The sequence below is a fragment of the Phocoena sinus genome, chromosome 20, assembly GCF_008692025.1.
Source record: "Phocoena sinus isolate mPhoSin1 chromosome 20, mPhoSin1.pri, whole genome shotgun sequence".
Classification (NCBI taxonomy): Eukaryota; Metazoa; Chordata; class Mammalia; order Artiodactyla; family Phocoenidae; genus Phocoena; species Phocoena sinus.
In genome coordinates, this window is record NC_045782.1 from 32,507,824 (window position 1) to 32,528,088 (window position 20,265).

Below are 20,265 nucleotides of genomic sequence, written 5' to 3' on the forward strand. Positions count from 1 at the left end.
GAATTCTTTTTTTTTAATTAGTATAGTAATTAAAGCATGAATATTAATGGATCATTTTCCGGAACTGGATAGGGTTGTGTTTTGGAATTATATGTTAAACATAAAATAACTTTGACCATCAGGTTGTGAAAATATTTTTATGGAAAAAAATTAACAGAAAATGATAGCTTTATTTTGCATGGTCGGGGCAAACAAACCAGGAAAGACATTAGCATTGTATGATGATGAAATAAACCTATGATTTTTAAATGATTGCTAACTTTGACCTTACTTTTAAATATTTGGCGATAACCTATGCTGGGCGGAAAGAGTCTCTGTACTTTTTCTTCTTCGACACTGTAGAGTTTGTTCAGAACATAAGAATGATGATATCATAATAATTGCAATATTTATATATGTTTATAATAGTTATATGTCACAAGACTTTTTTTTGTAAAAGTACCTAATGATTGTGCTTCATATGCTAATTGATAGAATCTTATAGGGTTTGACAGTCTGTGCCAGGAAGGTTCAGGTCAGCCAGTCTTGGGTTAAGTATCATTTAATAGAGTCATGGTCATAAGTAGGTTACATTTTATGTCCTTTACTTTTTCACTTTCCATTACACACATTATGGTGTTTTGATGATGTCACTTCTAATAGTTACATAATATGTTGTATAGATACATAAATATATAATGAAGTGCTTAACCTGTCTTTTATTATTAGATCTTTAGCTTATTTTCAGTGTTTTTCTAATCATTATAAATAAAGCTAAGGTAAACTTGTTTGTGAATAGAGCTTTGTCTGTATTTAGAATTGTTTTTTTAAGATAGATTCCCAGAAGTGGAATTAAATAGGTCAAAGAATATGGTTATTAAAAATGCTTAACACATGCTGCCAGATTGTTTCCTAAAAGATGGTTTTATCAATTTATATTCCTTCTAGCAGTATACAGTATTGCCTATTTAACCTCGTCCTCATCGAGAGCTGTGGGTTTGCAAAAATAACCCAAGGTCAGATCTCCCTTGCCCTTTCTGTAGACAATAATTGGTCACGTACTGATAGCCACAGTAGTGGGTTCCTTTGTCTGAATTCCTGGGCTTTCCATGATAGGTCAGTTGATTTTAACCATTACATAGTAGACCTTGACTCTTGTATAAATTCTGTTCTCAGCTGGTGGACAGAGGTCATTTCAGCCTCTTTATTCTTTTAACTGTATTTCTTACATACAGAGCTGAGAGGATGCTCTGTTGCTTCCGAGAAAGAAGTGGTATGTGCGTTGTGGTTTGAGAGGTCTTCAGTTGCCATTATACTGAATGTACATGTGACCTTAATATGTAGGCATAGGAGTTTTTTTCATCAGATTAAAAAGTTTTACTCCAGATGTTTCTGTATTATCCCTATAGAGGGGGATGGGGGGTTTGGTGGTGAAAATAATCGATTTGTGGCTGCCCATCAAATCAGCTCCTAGAACTTGTGGGCAAGAATTTCTCCTGCAAAGAAAGAGATTCATCTGAAAAGAGGACTTGATTTAAGTAACTGTCGTAAGTGATAGCCTGTATCTTTAGCCTGAGAGTGGACAAAACTAGCCTAGTTACTCTTATTGAAATGACTGAGTAGCAGTTCGAGAGTTCCTGGCCGCTCCAACCTACCAGTTACTACTGGTGGGTTTTACTACCCATCTTTTTTGCTGATAGCTCTTTTTATTAGAAATTTGGTCAGTAGTGATCCTCAAAGTTGCTGACCCATATGGGTATCCCAAATGGCATATTTGACCCTTCACTTCCATCATAGTTATCAAAATATAACTTCATTAGTAGTACATTAAGTTGTGGTACCTAATTAAGTTTAGAGAAAGGCAAAATGACCCATGTAGAAAGTGAAGAAATAAATGCCTCATTTGAGGATATGTAGTTACAGAGATTTTTATTTTTGGTGGAGCGTGCAAGAGATCACACTTCTTCCAGGCTAATCTACCTCTTCTAGATGAATTAGTATGTCTGCACTTCCCTTGTTCTGCAGAAGTTATTTTTTATTTTTTTAATTTATTTTATTTGTTTATTATTTTTTGGCCGCGTTGGGTCATCGTTGCCACGTGCGGGCTTTCTCTAGTTGTGGTGAGCGGGGGCTCCTGTTAGTTGCGGTGCGCAGGCTTCTCATTGCGGTGGCTTCTCTTGTTGCGGAGCACGGGCTCTAGGCGCGTGGGCTTCGGCAGTTGTGGCGTGTGAGCTCAGTAGTTGTGGCTCGCAGGCTCTAGAGCACGGGCTCATAGTTGCTCCGCAGCATGTGGGATCTTCCCAGACCAGGGCTTGAACCTGTGTCCCCTGTGTTGGCAGGTGGATCTTAACCACTGTGCCACCAGGGAAGCCCTCTGCAGAAGTTAATACCAGAGATTTTGCCCCACATTGTTTCTGAGAACACACGATCTAATCATCTTTCCCGTTACTGCCAGTACTTCCTGCCCTTGTATAGATTAAGAGGCAGCAAGGTGTGGAGGTCTCCAGGGTGCTCAGCAGCGCAGATGCTCTCCGGTGATAACAACCTCTCTGTGTCAGAGTCACTCTGATTCTCTTATCATTATGATTAGTGTGCTGCCTTCTTAGCTTTCCAGTTTGCTTCCTGTCCTTGGCAAGTTAGTCATATGAGGTTAGGAATAAGGTTCTTCCATTTTACTCCTTGTAAAAAAGAAATGCAGAAAACTTAGAGATCTTTATATTCTTTACTTTCTCTGTAGTAATGGAACGGCGGTATCCCAAGGAAGTCCAAGACCTTTATGAAACAATGAGGCGATTTGCAAGGATAGTGGGGCCGGTGGAACATGACAAGTTCATTGAAAGCCATGCATGTAGGTGGTTTTTTAACCTTGAGCAAATATTTGTGTGTGTGTTTTTATATAAATAGGAGAGATAGTGGTGTGTTTTATGTGAAGTTCTGTAAATAAATAAGTGGATTTTTTGGTATTTCTTCCACTTTATTACTATGAGATTAATTTGGGACTTTGGGGGTGGGAGAAAAGAGCTTAAAAAGCCTAGTGGCTTGTTTTCCCCTCAGATAAACAACAGTTTAGTAGTTTTTCCCCCTTTTTATTATGGGAGTTTTCAAATACATGCAAAAATAGAGATCATAGTATAATGAACCCCATGTGTCCATCACCCAACTTCAGCAATTATCAACACATGGCCAATCCAGTTTCATCTTTACCACCCACTCCCCTCCCATCCTCAACTGGATTATTTTGAAGCAAATCATATTATTATTATTTTTTTTTTTTTTTTGCGGTACGTGGGCCTCTCACTGTTGCGGCTTCTCCTGTTGCGGAGCACAGGCTCCGGACGCTCAGGCTCAGCGGCCATGGCTCACGGGCCCAGCCGCTCCGCGGCATGTGGGATCTTCCTGGACCGGGGCACGAACCCGTGTCCCCTGCATCGGCAGGCAGAGTCTCAACCACTGCGCCACCAGGGAAGCCCTTGAAGCAAATCATATTATTTTGTTCATAATTATTTTAGTATTAAAACTAGTTTTTTAAGTGGGGACAGAGTTGGACGACTCATCAAGATAGTATATAGTACTTCCATCATTTTCTTGCCTTTTTCCCTGAGAGAGCTCTATCTAGTTACCATTTGATTTCTCACTGTAAAAAATTGAAGTTGTTAAGGCAGTAAGGCCTAGACTATAAAACAATCTGGACTGGGGGGCTAAGTCTATGCCTTTACTCATGAGAGTCAGGTGTTTGACCCCCAAGTTTAGTTCTGGAAAGGTACTTCATGAAGGCTCTTATCGTGTACTCATCATGCAGACATTTCTTGCATGACATTGTAGGCATGTATCTGAGCCAGGTTGGTTGTCCTCACCAGACACCCTCTTTGTTGGCATTCTTTGTGTGATTTATCCTGGGTGATTTATCCTTCACTTCCTGTCCCAGTTTGTGCCATCCCTGGTTTATGTGTCACTCCAAAGAACAACACCCCATGGATTGTCCAGGTTCTTCCTTCATCCTCTGTTTCAAAGCACCCAAATTTGAATGTTCTATCACATAATAACCCAAGCGGTGCAACCTGATCTATGTGCTCAGAGGAGGCAGAAATCTTTGATTTATGGAAAACACAATGCTCTTTTGTTCCTATAGGAGAAAAGCTGTAAAGAAGCTATCCAGGACTTGAAGCCCAGAGCTTTTGTCCTTCCCTTGCAAAAGGGCCACATCAAGTAATACCAGAGACAGGTTTCATAAAAGAATTTGGTTTTGTGACTAGAACTTTTAACAGAGAATAAATAGAGCAGGGAAACTTGATGGTTTAAAAAATTATATTCATTACTTCTGTAGCTAAATGAATTCAACCAGTTCACTATAAGTTTTCTAGGAAGCAGCTGGAGACAGAAGCCAAAAGACAGCTGGAGTACATTTTTGTCAGCTTTTAGGTAAAATTTCTAATGAGATATTAGCAACAATTAGGATTCCCCAAATGGAATTGCCCAGTCTTTTATAGAAGGCAGAATTACTGAAAATATTCAACAGTAAAAGTGCTCATTAATGTTGATTTTGTTTTTCCAATTTTTCTCCTTTGTTGTTTTCGGGGGGATAAACAGTGGAATTCGAACTCCGAAGGGAAATCAAGAGGCTCCAGGAATACAGGACAGCAGGCATTACCAATTTCTGTAGTAAGTATGCTTAAGGTACACACTAAATCAGAGGGCAAGTCTTCCAAACACATAGAGGGTGTCTCTGTTTGAGGTGCCATGGAGCTTTTTTTTTTAAACAAGCTTTCACATTTCAGAATGAGTTTTCAATCTTTCCCATAAAGTTTCACCTATTTAATCCTTATAAAATACCATTATATGGATTATCTGAGGTGAAATAAAAGTTATGACACAGAGAAAAGAGAATGCTGTTTTAGATTTAGGATTCCGTAGTGGCCTCTGAAAAAAAGGATTTTGTATTCCAGTTTTTAGCCTCAGCCTTTTTAAATTTAGTGATGCATAGTCTGATCATTCTTATTAAGGGAGCTTCAGCTGGTTCTAGGCGCTTGCATCCCAGGTACTTGAGGTAGTGATAATTATATTCATAGCAGCTAACAGTTTACCATGCACCAGGCCCTACCCTGTGCACTTCACCTGGATCGTGTCATTTAATTCTTGTAACAAACTTATTGTTATTTTCATTTAATGGAGAGACTAAAGTTTAAAGTGATTAAGGAGCTAGTTGTAGTAGAGCCAGGTCATAAGGGAAGGTAGTGTGTGTTAGTAGTTAAGAGCTGAGGTCTAGACTTGGACAGCTTGGGTTTGAATTCTGGCTGTTCTTTCACCAGATCTATAATTCCGTTCATTTCAATTTTCCAAGTCTCTTAGAGTTAGTATGAAGATTAAATTAGAGGGGCTTCCCTGGTGGTCCAGCGGGTAAGACTCCGCGCTCCCAATGCAGGGCACCCGGGTTCGATCCCAGGTCAGGGAACTAGATCCCACATGCCACAACTAAAGATCCCACGTGCCACAACTAAGACCCGGTGCAGCCAAATAAATAAATAAATTTTTTTTTAAAAAAAAGATTAAGTTAGAGATGATGCATGAAAACATAGCACAATACCTGGCACACAGTAAATCCTCAGTAAATGGCAGTTTCTGTCATTTTGTTGTTATTGTTGGAATGATCTTCGGCATTTCCTCCTTCTTGCTGTTGGTTGAAAGCTATCACCCACTGCTCACAAGAAGTAGCCCTGTGGGTATAAGTTCAGCCTGCTGTAATGGCTCTTTATTTCTAACAATGGAAACAGTTTACAAAATGAAATTTTATGTGGGACACTAATCCATAAATAAGATAAAAGTAGAACTACTTTGGTTGAAGTCTGATGGTTCAGGTCATGTGTGGAGCACAGGACCACTGGTATGTGATGGTGCCCTTGCTTTTCCCCGTAATCCCTGAGATATTTTCATGGTATCCTAGGCCTCTGTGGAACACTGTTTGAAACCCACTGGTGTGATATTTTGGATCCTGTATACATTTGTAACATGTAGAAAACACTATGCAACTGTTTATCAAGATGCGTATAAAGACTCTGATACCAGGTTTGGGTTACCTGATATTGGTTGCCTCTGGGAAAGAGGGGAAAGGAATGGTACTGGTCAATGAGGATTTATTTTTATTTGTAATTCTAACTGGTTTTTAAGGAAGAGTGTATGTGTATAGCACTTGTGTGACTTGGAAAAATATATGGATAGAAAAATATAGAACAGGAAGTAAATATGACAATATTAAAAGTTACTTTTAGGGGATGGAAATATGAGGGACTCCTTGTAATTTTCTGTTTGGGGGATTTTTCCCCAAAATGTCTTAAAGGTAGAAAAGGAATAAAAATATTTTTATTTCTTGTCAAAAAAGGGATTTCAAACTAGGGGAAATGACTTTGCTCTTAGAAAAATAATTATGGAAGCAGTTTTGCAAAGGAAATTTAAAAATGACTGGGAATTCCCTGGTGGTCCAGTGGTTAGGACTCGGCGCTTTCACTGCGTGGGCCTGGAGTTCAGTCCCTGGTTGGGGAACTAAGATCCCACAAGCCTTGCGGCACGGCCAGAAAAAATTTTAAATTAAAGATTAAAAAAGGTGAAGTTTGCTGATGAGTTAGGAAACCCTTCGGTTAGTTCTGCTGCGTTGTCATTGTAGTCGCAGTGTTTTTTAATACCTCCAGGTGCCAGAACCTATGATCACCTCAAGAAGACTCGAGAAGAGGAACGCCTCAAACGCACTATGCTCTCGGAGGTTCTCCAGTACATCCAGGACAGTAGCGCCTGCCAGCAGTGGCTCCGCCGGCAGGCTGACATGTGAGAAATTACTCCAGGGGGAAGGAACAATCTCTTGGAGGATTTGGCCTTTACCTGTATTTTCAGAGAATTCTGTGGGCACCCTATCCTACATGACAGGGCAGTAATAATTGGGTGACTAGAAGAATTCAGAAAATTTTAGCAGGCAGTCTCAGAAACAATACCACACTGGGCTTCCCTGGTGGCGCAGTGGTTGAGAGTCCGCCTGCCGATGCAGGGGACGCGGATTCGTGCCCCAGTCCGGGAGGATCCCACGTGCCGCGGAGCGGCTGGGCCCGTGAGCCACGGCCGCTGAGCTTGCGCTCCGCAACGGGAGAGGCCACAACAGTGAGAGGCCTGCGTACCGCAAAAAAAAAAAAAAAAAAAAGAAACAGTACCATACTGACAGTTTTGAGAAACATAACTGGCCTCCTAGAACCCTACTTTGCTACTTTGACCTTATTTTTTTTAATTAGTAAATTCCCTCCCCATGCTTTCTTTCTCCCTCTGTTTCTATTGGTATGATTTTCATTGGAGAATCATGTTCCTCTCCTTTCCCCATGAATGGTCTTTGTGATGTGCCAGGCCAAGAACGCTTCTTAACAAATCCAAGCAATTTCCTTCTCTGGAACAGATTTCCTTTCCTAGGTAGTACAGTTGGGATATCCTGTAAAACATAATACAGTCTGTCTCATTACTTCTCTTCAAAGTAACTGACCTGATAAGTGTCACCCAGTCTCACATGGGCTTTTGGAAGTGGCTTTCTTTGATGTGATATAAGTTTAAATTCCTCTTCTTCTTTGTAGCGATTCTGGCCTGAGTCCTTCCGTACCAATGGCTTCGAATTCAGGTAATTATCTTTTAGGCTGGAGCAGGTCTTGATTGTGAAGTTTTCATTCTAGGGGTTATGGTAACCCAGCAATCCCTTCAGCCTGTGTGGGAGCTGGGTGCTTAGGCAGAGGAATGGTAATTAAGTGTTTTCCCAATTTATAAACATAAGCAAGTTTTTAGAATATTCATGGCCATAGAGGACTTTCCTCAGGTTTGGAGTACAAAGACAGGGGAAGAAAGAACTCCACACAGGTGTTTTCTCTATTTTACCAATGTTCATGGGCAGTTAGTTTACTATGACGCTGTCTACCACAAACTTTGAGATTTGTCTCATAGGGGATAATTAGAGGCTTTGTATCCTATATGAGCAAAGAAACATGTTACTTGCCAGAAAAGCAAGACTTTCTTTATAAGTTGGAGACTTCAGGTATTTCTATTTCTTATCTCTTTGGGTATTTCGTCTTTTGAGGTTAGTTTACAGAGTAAGATTAAGCCGTATGCTATCTGGTAATCCTTGGTTCTTGGTAATCAGTGAATGGTAGTTTGGGGTGGTATTAGTTGTAGAACTGTGGTCCAAGATCATGGTGTTTCTTTGCCTGTTTTCTTGGCTATCATTCACCCCTGCTTCATATGGTAGATTAGCCACTTCCCCTGGTCAGAACATACAGACTGCTCCACCAATTACAGATTGGACTTGGCAAAAAGATGACCCACTTGCAGTTTTACCATTTTTTGGAAGCTTGGAACAACAGACCTTGTGATCCCATTCACAATCTCTCAGATTCAGGATCTAGACAGGGCTCAGAAAAGGCGGCTATATGGATGATAATTTTCTTTTCACTTATTCCTTTGTTTCAAGTAATAATTTCTTAATATTTAAAGGAGAAAAGAGTGTCTTTTAGGGAATAGCCAAGACAGTTAAATCCAAGTTTTTAAGTTTCTTACATCCAACCCCTCCCCAATCTAAATACAGAAATACAAATAACTTAATATTGGCTAGTTAAAATGAATGAATGGACGTGACCAAGCTCCTCTGAACCATTCGCCCTTGCTCTTTGCTGCGTCCTAGGCGGGCATTTGCCTTCCTCACGCCCTGTGTTTAGGTTGAGGCGACCCCTTACTCCTCTTCATGCTCTGAGTTGCTCCTACAGTAGTGCAGAGCTGGAAGCCTGGATCCCTGATCGTAACCCAGCCTCTGGGAACTTTGCTGAGGCACCAAATGATTGTAGTCTCCCTTTTTGAGCATTTAGGGTATGGCTAGGCCTGTCAGTTATGGAGAAGTCCTCATCCCCTTTGTTGATATTACAGAGAAGTCTGTTTTGTAGTACAGCAGGCTGCAACAGTCCATCCCCTTTCTCTCCACCACCTAAACCGGCAACCCCCATGAAATGTAACGTATTGCTCTGAATTTTCTTTTGTTTAACACAGTCCATTCATTCAAGTATACATTCAAAACAAAACCAAAAGGTTTTGCACATCAGGCTTCCTATCCTGGGCAGTGACCTCATGCTTGGGTTTCTTTCTCAGGTATGTGAGTTCACCTCAGCCTCTACTTTGCCATATAGTGGCTCATTCCTCTGTTCAGATCTTTCAGGTAAACAGGGCTACTTTGGAAGGAACAGATATTCCCTCACGTAATAAATAAGGGCCTTTTGCCGGCCGAACACTCTGCCTTTGATCTCAAGGCGAATGGTACGTGGTTAATTACCATGTTTGCCTTGCACTGCTGGCAGAGTGGCAAGGTTAGGAAATGTCTCTCGCGCAGTGTTGTTATTTCCATTCATCAGCTGTCAAGGCAGGCAGTGTATGACCTTTCTTAACTGGACGACATCTGGGCTGTAGATTTTAGAATCTCCTGCTGGTTTAGGAAGAATAGCCGTATTTGACACTGAGGTATGTGTGATTATATGTGTATTTTATCAGAGCAGAGGGCACATGGCTTACCGTTTTTATTTTCAAGTGAACATTGGGATACCTGTGTTGCCAGATAAACTGAGGCCTGAGGAGTATATATGCAGCTATGTATAGTAATCTTGTACCTAACTGGCCTGACTGTGGTGAACTTTGTTATACACTTTACACCTGAGGGACTGTCACTCTTATGAAATATATGCCTTTTTCTGTCTATATCTGTAGGTAGACGAAGTGCACCGCCCTTGAACCTCACTGGCCTCCCTGGCACAGAGAAGTTGAATGAAAAAGAAAAGGAGGTAACAAAAAGAAGGGGAGCTGGTTAGAAGAAAGAGAGTAGGGGCTGGTTATTCATTGAGTTGTCATTAAAAACATGTTATAGGATCAAACCCGTTTTGCTCTGTTCATGTCACACAGGTGCATGTACAGCTCTAGTCCATCCCAGAGGTCTAGGTGCTAAAGCGCTGACCTCAGCAGGTCTCAAGGACTCCTTTCCTTATCACCCAGCCGCCATTCATCTCCTGAGAGAAGAACATATGAGATGTAAATCTAAATAATAGCAACTATCGTTTATTGAGCATTTACCATGTACTAGATACTGTACTGTGCTTTATGTCAATGAATTTAATTTTTTTCAAACTTAAAATAACTGGTATATGAAAATGATTCTTTCCTATTAGAGTGGGCATTTTCAGAAGTTCTACTGTTATTCCAACAATATGACCATCACTTAAAAGATTTTTGAATTGTCTCCGTAGTATGTGTATAAGCATAAAAGAGGAATTCATCATCATATATAGTCAGTCGCACATTACTTTTGATTAAAAAAGCCATGACCTACTTTTCTTTTACATTGTAATCACCGGATGTGATTCTTCATATTACTTTTGGCCGTTTCTAAACTTTAAATCCAGCCTCAAAAGGGTCATCATCAAGCGTTTTCAAAAGAATGTGCCGCAGATCTCAAGTCCATTCCAAGAGAGGATCCTCTTTGTTCCTCGTGTGCTCCTTTTACGGTTCCCAAGATCAGTGTCTTCATCTGCCACTCTGTATCAGTAATTCAGGTCAGACAGTAAGGAAAAGTCATGGAGTAGGCGCTAGTATTAGTCTTTTATTTTACCCAGTAGGAACAGTAAAGATTAGTTTGGGAGTAGAAGGAGGTGTATGTTATATCCAAGTATTGCTGAAGAAGTATTGCCATTCTGAATCAAGGGTGGAATGGCCTGGAGTTTCAAGCAGTTTTTATCCTTACCCACAAAGTGGTAACCTCAGGCTGTTCATTTCTGGATAGTGGCAGGTGAACTGGAATCGAGCCAGGTTTCTAGATTTTTAGCAGTTAAAGTGACCTCTTAGCAAGGTCTCTATATCTCTTCTCCCTCCAGAGTAGGAAATGTAATCACAAAATCAGGGACTAAAGATTTACGCCGATACTAAAAATAATGCGATTCATACTCGGGAACCCAAGTATCAGCAGCCCCACCCGCACAGTGCCCTGTGGCTCCTCCCTGACTGGCTGAGCTGGAAGGTGCTGGGCCTCTACTCCACACCGCTCCTCAGGACACAGACTTGTATCCCTGACAGACCCAGGTGAGCTAGCCGATAGGTGCTGGAGCTCTCCCGGCATCAGACTCTCCCTTTTTCTGTCTGCCTTTAGAGAGTATCCTCTCCAAAGAAAAGACAAACTGGAATGTAATCTAGCCACCAGCATCTCCTGTAAATAGTTGGAGGTTGATGTCACTCTTTACATTTTATTTTGGCTATACCTGCTGGATTAAATTATGAGAATGACAGATGTTAATGTTTATTAAATTTGCCATGTCTTGCAGCTCTGTCAGATGGTGAGATTGGTCCCAGGAGCCTATTTAGAATACAAATCTGCTCTATTGAACGAATGTAACAAGCAAGGAGGCTTGAGACTGGCACAGGCAAGAGCACTCATCAAGATAGACGTGAACAAAACCCGGAAAATCTATGATTTCCTCATCCGAGAAGGATACATCACTAAAGCCTGAGGCTCTCCGGGCCTGGTGGGCCAAAGGACAGTACGGGCATTGTGGAGTTTTGTTTTTGAGCTGAATTCTCCTTGTAAAAAGAGGGGAAGAACAAAGGAAACCTTAAGTTGTATTAATGTCTACTTTCTTCTCCACCCGGCTTTAAAATACTCCTGTTGTTGGTACTGTGCTGCAGAGCTATGTGCTAGATAAGCTATTATTAATTGTGTGTGGGCATTCATTCCTAACACCTCTTGTAACGAAAACAAGAACCATGGTACCTCACATCACAGTGTTGGTAGAAATAGAACTAAACCAGTCTTTAGTCCCAGGAGTCCAGCTCAGATCCTTGTACTTACTTGGGAGGTTGGTTTTCTGATTATCTGTTTTGCCTTCAAACATTACAGACAGATTTAAAATAAAGAGGTTATAGAGAGAGAAAGCTTTCTCTTTCTGTCTGAGGATTCTTTTAAGCTGACAACTTATGTTTATGAGCAAAGAGGAGGAAAATCTCCCCACGATGGTCTTGTCCCAAACTGCATCTTCAACTTTAATGTCTGGCTTTGTAAGTTGCAGTCTGGCTGTCTAATCTGCAGTAGACTTTTGAGGAGGTGGCACCGGATATAAAACGTCTCTGTTATTTTTAGAATTAATGGATTAAAATGTTTTGCTACTTAATTTGTGGGTGTGTCAAATATTCTGGTAACTAAAGCACACTTAGGGGGTTGGATGCACGCCTCATCACACTGCATTGTCTCTGCTAACATGTGTGTCCTGGGCTCACCCTGTTCTCACCCTTGGCTTCCCTGGATACCAGACCCCTGAGGATGGAGGTGATGCAATTAACCTCAGTGTTGCTTAGATTAAGACCTGAAGCCTAATTTCTCAATGGTGAAAGGCTAGCCTACAATAAGAGCTACTTGTAAAACAAAAGGAAAGCCTTTTCATATATGGAACTCACTAGATATGAGGGTGAGTGACCCCACCACATCTGAAACTTGGTCCTCAAATCTTTCTACGCAATAAGAAGCCAAACCCTGAGTCAGCGTTTTCCCTTTTCTGTTAGAAGCAAAGTTGTATAGAAATACTTCAGAATCTGCACAAATTACCTCCAGTAGCTGACTGATTTCTTTAATTCTTTCAACATTCAAAATATCTAATTCAAATATTGTATGCTTTGTTGGAAGTATCTGCTCAAACTTCTTGACTGCTGTAAATATGCATGCAGTTTGCTAATAGACTTCATCTAGGGGATAACAAATGAAAAGGAAACTCGTAGGATCTGAGGGAAATAGAATAAAGGACTTCAGTGTTTCAAAAGGGCGGCTTGTGGTTTTCTTGATATAGTCCTGTCTCTTAGAAAACGTATCCTACCACCAGCATCACCCTGAGTTGCTTATAAAGGGGTTGCCTCTTATCCTTGGAAGGCAAGTCCTGTTCTAAAAGTGCATTAGACATCTGTGTCAGGTGATGTCTGCTGTAGTCTGAGGAGTCCTTGATCTTGATTAAGGAAGGCTTCCTGGGAGAGGTGCACTTCTGAGGCAATGATAAGACGGAGATGAGAGAAATAAAATGGCAGATGGAAGTGGGAGACTGTTCCAGACGTAGTAGGTGGAGGGTGATGAGTAGGGAAAACAGTGCCAAGAGATTTAGCTGGCTAGTACACAAGGAGCAGCTGTGGTGCTTAGGGCTGGGAGGATGGCGGATGGCAGGACAGTCTGATAGAAACCCTGGAACAAGTTGAAGTCTGAAAAACTGACTGGCGAATCAGTAGATTGGATGAAGAAAGTGGCATTGTTGAAAAGAGTGACAGAAAAATAAGGCTGTGATTTCAAATGACTGGATTTTAGAAAGGAGGATTACTATGGTTTTGGTAGGCCCAACTTCACAAAATTTAAGACCTAGAATCCTAGCGGGTTTCTCAAAGATCAAGCCATAATTTTGGGTGAGGATTACTCTTGAAAGGTGTCGTTAGAAGAGCACTTGCTGACGTTTGATGTTGATCACTAGCTTAGTACATTATTTCCTTCCATCTTCTTGTCACCAAAGGAAGGCCCTTCTTGTTACTAAAAATCCAGAGCTAGCAAGGACGTTCCAAAGAATATTCCATCCTTCGCCTTTCCAGCTAGATGGGATTGGCCATAAACCAACTCCACTAATTTAGGTCCTTCTTGGTGCAGATCATCTCAGAAGAAAGAGACTTTACTCTGAAACTCAACAACAGTGAACTATGAAATAAAGACCTTTAACTGCTAGGAACTTTATTACAATTTAAAGATTTCTGCTGGAATTTTTTTTTTTTTTTTTTTTTTTGCGGTACGCGGGCCTCTCACTGCTGTGGCCTCTCCCGTTGCGGAGCACAGGCTCCGGACGCGCAGGCCCAGTGGCCACGGCTCATGGGCCTAGCCGCTTCGCGGCATGTGGGATCTTCCCGGACCGGGGCACGAACCCGTGTCCCCTGCATCGGCAGGTGGACTCTCAACCACTGCACCACCAGGGAAGCCCTCTGCTCGAATTTTATGCATATCGTTCTCCTCTGTCCTGGTGGGGAATAGAGAACAAATTTCTTTACATGTAATGACACTTTCTTGGGCTTCCCTGGTGGCGCAGTGGTTAAGAATCTGCCTACCGATGCAGGGGACACAGGTTTGAGCTGTGGTCCAGGAAGATCCCACGTGCTGTGGAGCAGCTAAGCCCGTACACCACAACTACTGAGCCTGAGCCCTAGACCCGCGAGCCACACTACTGAAGCCCACACGCCTAGAGCCCGTGCTCCACAACAAGAGAAGCCACTGCAGTGAGAAGCCAGCGCACCGCAACAAAGAGTAGCCCCTGCTCACCACAACTAGAGAAAAGCCCACGTGCAGCAACAAAGACCCAATGCAGCCATAAATAAGTAAATAAGTAAATAAATTTATAATGATCCTTTCTTGTGCTCAAAGACCTCAACTGTCTGTTGAGACCAACTATTTATGATTTATCTCTTCTTGGGTTCCAGTTTTCATCCTTTTATTGTTTACAACTCCCCCCACCCTAACCCCCCTTTTTAAATCTGAACTTAGTTAATTAACCAGTCGCTGCTGAGTGATAACAAGTTTCCCAGTTTTGAGTATTGAGATCCTCAGCTTGTAGTTAGCGGGAAAGGGGAGAAGACCAATGACATTCATCAATAACAAAGTTCTAGTTGGGAAGTCATTCCAGCTTTAAGAAATATGTAGGTATGTGATAAGAACTAAAATGTCCAGTGTGATAAGTCAGAGGCCCAAACTACAAAGTGAAGCTTGGAAAAACGAATTCATATTTACTCCAAAACACTTCGACGGGTCTCCAGCCAGGAGAGCAGTACTGTGTTCTAAACAGCATTCTGGAATATTGCTCATTCATTTTTTTTTTTTAACATCCGTATTGGAGTATAATTGCTTTACAATGGTGTGTTTGTTAGTTTCTGCTTTATAACAAAGTGAATCAGCTATACATATACATATATCCCCATATCCCCTCTCTCGTGCGTGTCCCTCCCACCCTCCCTATCCCACCCCTCTATGTGGTCACAAAGCACTAAGCTGATCTCCCTGTGCTATGTAGCTGCTTCCCACTAGCTAGCTATTTTACCGTTGGTAGTGTATATATGTCCATGCCACTCTCTCACTTCGTCCCAGCTTCCCCTTCCCCCTCCCCGTGTCCTCAAGTCCATTCTCTACATCTGCGTCTTTATTCCTGTCCTGCCCCTAGGTTCTTCAGAACCTTTTTTTTTTTAAGATTCCATATATATGTGTTAGCATACGGTATTTGTTTTTCTCTTTCTGACTTACTTCACTCTGTATGACAGACTCTAGGTCCATCCACGTCACTACAAATAACTCAATTTCGTTTCTTTTTATGGCTGAGTAACATTCCATTGTATATATGTGCCACATCTTCTTTATCCATTCATCCGATGATGGACACTTAGGTTGCTTCCATCTCCTGGCTATTGTAAATAGAGCTGCAGTGAACATTGTGGTACATGACTCTTTTTGAATTATGGTTTTCTCAGGGTATATGCCCAGTAGTGGGATTGCTGGGTATATGGTAGTTCTATTTGTAGTTTTTTAAGGAACCTCCATACTGTTCTCCATAGTGGCTGTATCAATTTACATTCCCATCAACAGTGCAAGAGGGTTCCCTTTTCTCCACACCCTCTCCAGCATTTATTGTTTGTAGATTTTTTGATGACTTGCCCATTCATTTTTAAAGATGTCTTTATAGATACCTTCTAGATATATACTGTTATTGTTAACACAAAAAGCTTTTCCACAACTTACATGTACCTGGCTTTTTATTTGTTTGAACTTCTATTCCAGAGGTACTGATCTGGAAGCTTTGCTTTCCTTTCCAATGTGTTTAGCCAAATGTGGGTAACCTCTCTCCGATCTGTCAGAAAGGACCACCTCTGGTACAATGGGACACTGCTACATCTGTGGCCCTGTGTAGAAGAGGTAGTCCAGCTAAGATAAAGAATCTCCCTTCAATCAGGCACAATAACCAGCCCTCTTAGTGAAATGTAAGTGATATTGAGCAGGATCTCAGGGCGCAAGGAGAGTCAGAGCAGCCTGGTTAGAATAGTAATGGTCGTGCTGACAAATACTTGCTTTGGGAGAGAGAACAATAGTGAATAGCACTTAACTAGGGAATATTTTGGAACCTAAGTATCCACAAAATATGCATTGGCACTGAGTGTTCATTTGTATGCTGCTTTTGAGGGCTAGGGGGTGGGGACAGGTGAATCATTTCTGAGAAGCTTGGAAAGCCAGTTTATCTAATGGGAGGGAGTTCTTTTTCTATTCATTGTTTGCCTGCTGCCTTGGCTTCTACCAGTTGAGATGCACTGAGATTAACTGCCTTTTGATTTGACTGACCAGGCTTACAAGTCAAGAGACATAGGTATTTAAAGGAAGGATGAATGTCTTGCATCTGACCTTAAAATTCCTTTGTCGGGCTTCCCTGGTGGCGCAGTGGTTGAGAGTCCGCCTGCCGATGCAGGGAACACGGGTTCGTGCCCCGGTCTGGAGCGGCTGGGCCCGTGAGCCATGGCCGCTGAGCCTGCGCGTCTGGAGCCTGTGCTCCGCAACGGGAGAGGCCACAACGGTGAGAGGCCCGCGTACCGCAAAAAAAAAAAAAAAAAAAAAAAGAAAGAAAGAAAAAATTCCATTGTCACTAGGAGTTACTTGCTTGGTATGTGTTGTGTGCTGGGCCCCCTTCCCAGTTAAGAGTAAGAATAAGGAAATTGAGATAAGAATGCAGAAAGGGACCATTAAAAGGTTTAAAACCCCAAATTGAAAGCTACAAAAAATTTGATTTGATAGATGCAGCCCTGAATATCGCCGTACCTCCCCTTGCCTTTGAAAGCCCTAGTTAACCTTTGCCAGCCCAGATTTGTGTCTTTCTGGACTGGAGAATTAAGTCTGATGCACTTATTTTCTACTTTGGAGCACAGGGGATGGATTTCTATGGCACGAACTAATAATCATTTGGTTGAATTAATCTCACATTCTTAACCAAGCCACACTTTTTTTTCAGCTTTCTCTGGTCTCCCCAGAGGTCTTATGTGGCAGAAAGCTTCCAGGTAGCTTGCTAATAATCTTGCCTTGGTCCAGAGTTATGTGGAACAGAAGTAGCATCTTAGGAAGTGTGGAAAGGAGAAGACCTCACAATTGTTTTAAGAAACCAACACTTTATTAATCAAAGCAAAAACGCTGAAATCACACTTCAGTGAACTGACAGCCAAGTGCCAACTCATGACACTTCCAATGCACCTCTCCTTCCCAGAGAGCTGTCTGCCAAGTACACTCCCTTCATCTGAATTGCTGGCAGTGACCTCTTTTCTCCCATTTAATGATAGATAGCTAACGATTTGGATCCCCCGCCCCTACCCTCCCCATTATCATGACATAAGATATATATTATTTTAAGAAATAAAAAAATAATGGGACCTGTACTGTGAAGCTTAATTTTAATGTTCCCCTACAATATACCCTATCAGAAAACTGACCTTGAGTTGAGGCTGTCTGATGTTTTTACTTTGGTTTCCAATCTTAGGATGTTGTCTAAGATGAAAAAGGCAATTTTCAGGGTAATTTAATAGCTTTTCCCCAAAAATTATTGAAAAAGGGTGAAAAGTTCCAAAGTGCCATGAAGACACGAGCTCCCAAGTACCAGGAGCCTCAGAGATGGGGTGGGGGGGGGACTGATAGGAACTTTCAGTAAAGGAAGAGAGGGCAGCAGTGTCCCAGCCCTTACCCCATGGGAACTTGCTTTGCTTTGGAGAGGTGGAACAGTTTTCCCACACAGTATCTTGTCTGGAGCCTCTTTTTAAGTAAAGTCAAGCTGCAGCAGAAAAAGCCACTCTACTGGGGCAGGAGCCAGAACCCTTATTTTTTGCCTAGAGGATGACACCTTGATATATTTTTACCAAAGGGCACTTATCTAAGCTCTAGCCACTTGGAGGTGACAGCAATGTCAACCTTACCTGGCTGCCCCTGCCCCAACAAGAAGATCTTTGCCTTGTTTGGGGTGTGCATAGTTTCAGATTCAAGACACCTGTCAGATCTAAGTGAGCACAGGTTTAACGTCAATGATGCAAAGCAAAACGCTTTTGAGAGCAAAATCTCCCAGGAGTGCCTCTGCCCCCAGCAACTGCAGAAAAGAAGGCGTTGGTGGGAGAGAAGGGTGGCTATAGACGTCATTACATCTTCCAGATCCCAGCTGTGACCTGGCTCAGAGTTTTACAGTTAAAAATAACCGTGGCTTAGAGTTGGGGGTAAAAAGTAAACTGTTTCATCTCCATGGAAACTAGGGGCGGGGGAAGGCAAGCCATGGATTTCCAGCAGATGCGGCAAGAGGGGGCGGATGTAGGGGCTGGGAGCTTAGAGGCCCTCTGTTGAGAGGAGGTACCCCTGATTAGCATCCAGGATGTAGCTAGACATTTTCCAGGGCTCTGGAGACACGCGGCAGGGGATATGTTTGCAACAATGTGTACATTTTGGGTGGGTGAAGACTTATTTGAGGCTTACAACTTCCTGTAACACAGATTTGCTACTATTTGGCAAAGCAGAGAGCAGATGAGCAGCACTGTAGGTTAGATGTTGCCTCCTAACCAATCTGGGAAACTGCTACACACCCTACGCCTCACCTTCCATTGTTTCATTTGCATAGTCAGAGGCTTGACATCAGAACATTATAACAATTTATAACTAGAGGGGCGGTCTTCAGGCTCTTGGGCTGATATGGACATTTACTCCCTTTGAGTGGGACCAGGTTTTTTCTCTTTGGTGTTGTAGGAGATTATGCAAAGTGGCATTAATTACCTAGGCAGTCCTTAAAGTTATATCTCTTACCATTTCATTATTGTTTATTACCAGAGGTTACTAACTCTTGGGGGGAAATATTTTAATTTTTCATTTCCCCTTTCTTTAAAGGTTTCTTTTAAAACAATTTTTTCCTCAAGAAATACATGAATATATTCTAGTTTTTAAAAAAATTTAAACCCCTCTCTTTTCCTTTTTAAATAAAGGGTGTATATGCTTTCTTGTTTACCTGCCTGGTGTACTGGAAAGACCTAAGTGCTAATCCTTGTTCTGCTATTAATAATGATACAGCCTTGGGCAAGTTTTTTAACCCCTCATATCTGAACTGTGGTTGATAAAACCTACCTGACTGGGTTTGATGAAGATAAATGGGATAAGGTATATCTTACACCTGACACCTCCCTTCCCTTCCCTTCTCATTGAGCCTTTGATATTTTCATTTAACTCTAGCCAGGTCTGAACAAGCCCTTGATTTTCCATGGTAAATGGTACATTCACACCATGATAAAGTCTCACAGAGGGACACTAAGTTCTGAAGGACACAGAGCAAATGTTAAAATAGGCACAGGTGCATTTTTCATGGATGTTGTTGTTTATATTGGAATCTTCATCACTGTGCATCATTGCCACAGCCCCAGGGTTGAATTAAGGGCAGAAAATTTCAGACAGATGTTAAATGACCTAGTCATCCTAGATATGTTGTAATATTCCCTTATATAAGCCTAGCTCAAGAAGCTTGAACTCAGGTTACGAAACTGTAGGCACACTATGATTGTAATTGTGTAAAGAAAACTAAAAAAAATCATGCATAGAAAAAAAAAGAAAAAGATGCTAATTTTTGTTTCGTTAAGTAGTAAAATTAGGGGTGATGCTTTCTCTCCTGTTTTGTTTTGTTTTGTAATGTGACTTTTTTTATTAATGGAAAAATTAATTACATGAGAACTATTAAAACTCTACAAATAGGACTTCCCTGGTGGCACAGTGGTTAAGAATCCACCTGTCAATGCAGGAGACACGGGTTTGAGCCCTGGTCCAAGGAGATCCCACATGCCACAGAGCAACTAAGCCCGTGCGCCACAACTACTGAGCCTGTGCTCTAGAGCCTGCGAGCCACAACTGCTGAAGCCTGTGCACCTAGAGCCTGTGCTCCACAGCAAAGAGAAGCCACCGCAATGAGAAGCTGGCGCACCACAACGAAGAGTAGCCCCCGCTCGCCACAACTAGAGAAAGCCCGCAAGCAGCAACAAAGATCCAATGCAGCCAAAAAGTAAATAAGTAAGTAAATAAATAAATAAAATAAAGTAAAACTCTACAAATAAAAGTTTAAAGTATTTTACAATTAATAATATCTAGTTAATCCTTATGATAGCTATATAAGGTGTTATCTTACGTCTTATAAAATAGTGCAAGCATTA

General features: G+C 41.6%; 1 protein-coding gene across 7 annotated transcripts in view; it reads left to right on the plus strand.

Moving 5' to 3' along the window:
• The window catches only part of TADA2A (transcriptional adaptor 2A), a 48,633-nt gene extending 35,805 nt beyond the window's left edge, over positions 1-12,828 (plus strand). For 3 of the 7 annotated variants that reach the window (XM_032617035.1, XM_032617034.1, XM_032617036.1), the window contains 6 exons: positions 2,717-2,827; positions 4,567-4,638; positions 6,660-6,792; positions 7,578-7,621; positions 9,739-9,812; positions 11,340-12,828. In XM_032617035.1, coding sequence (XP_032472926.1) covers positions 2,717-2,827; positions 4,567-4,638; positions 6,660-6,792; positions 7,578-7,621; positions 9,739-9,812; positions 11,340-11,525 — 620 coding nt within the window. In that variant the 3' untranslated portion in view covers positions 11,526-12,828. The remainder of the gene's footprint in view (positions 1-2,716; positions 2,828-4,566; positions 4,639-6,659; positions 6,793-7,577; positions 7,622-9,738; positions 9,813-11,339) is intronic. The other 4 variants (XM_032617030.1, XM_032617031.1, XM_032617033.1 and 1 more) reach the window with 3 other exon arrangements.
• The last annotated feature ends 7,437 nt before the right edge of the window (positions 12,829-20,265 follow it).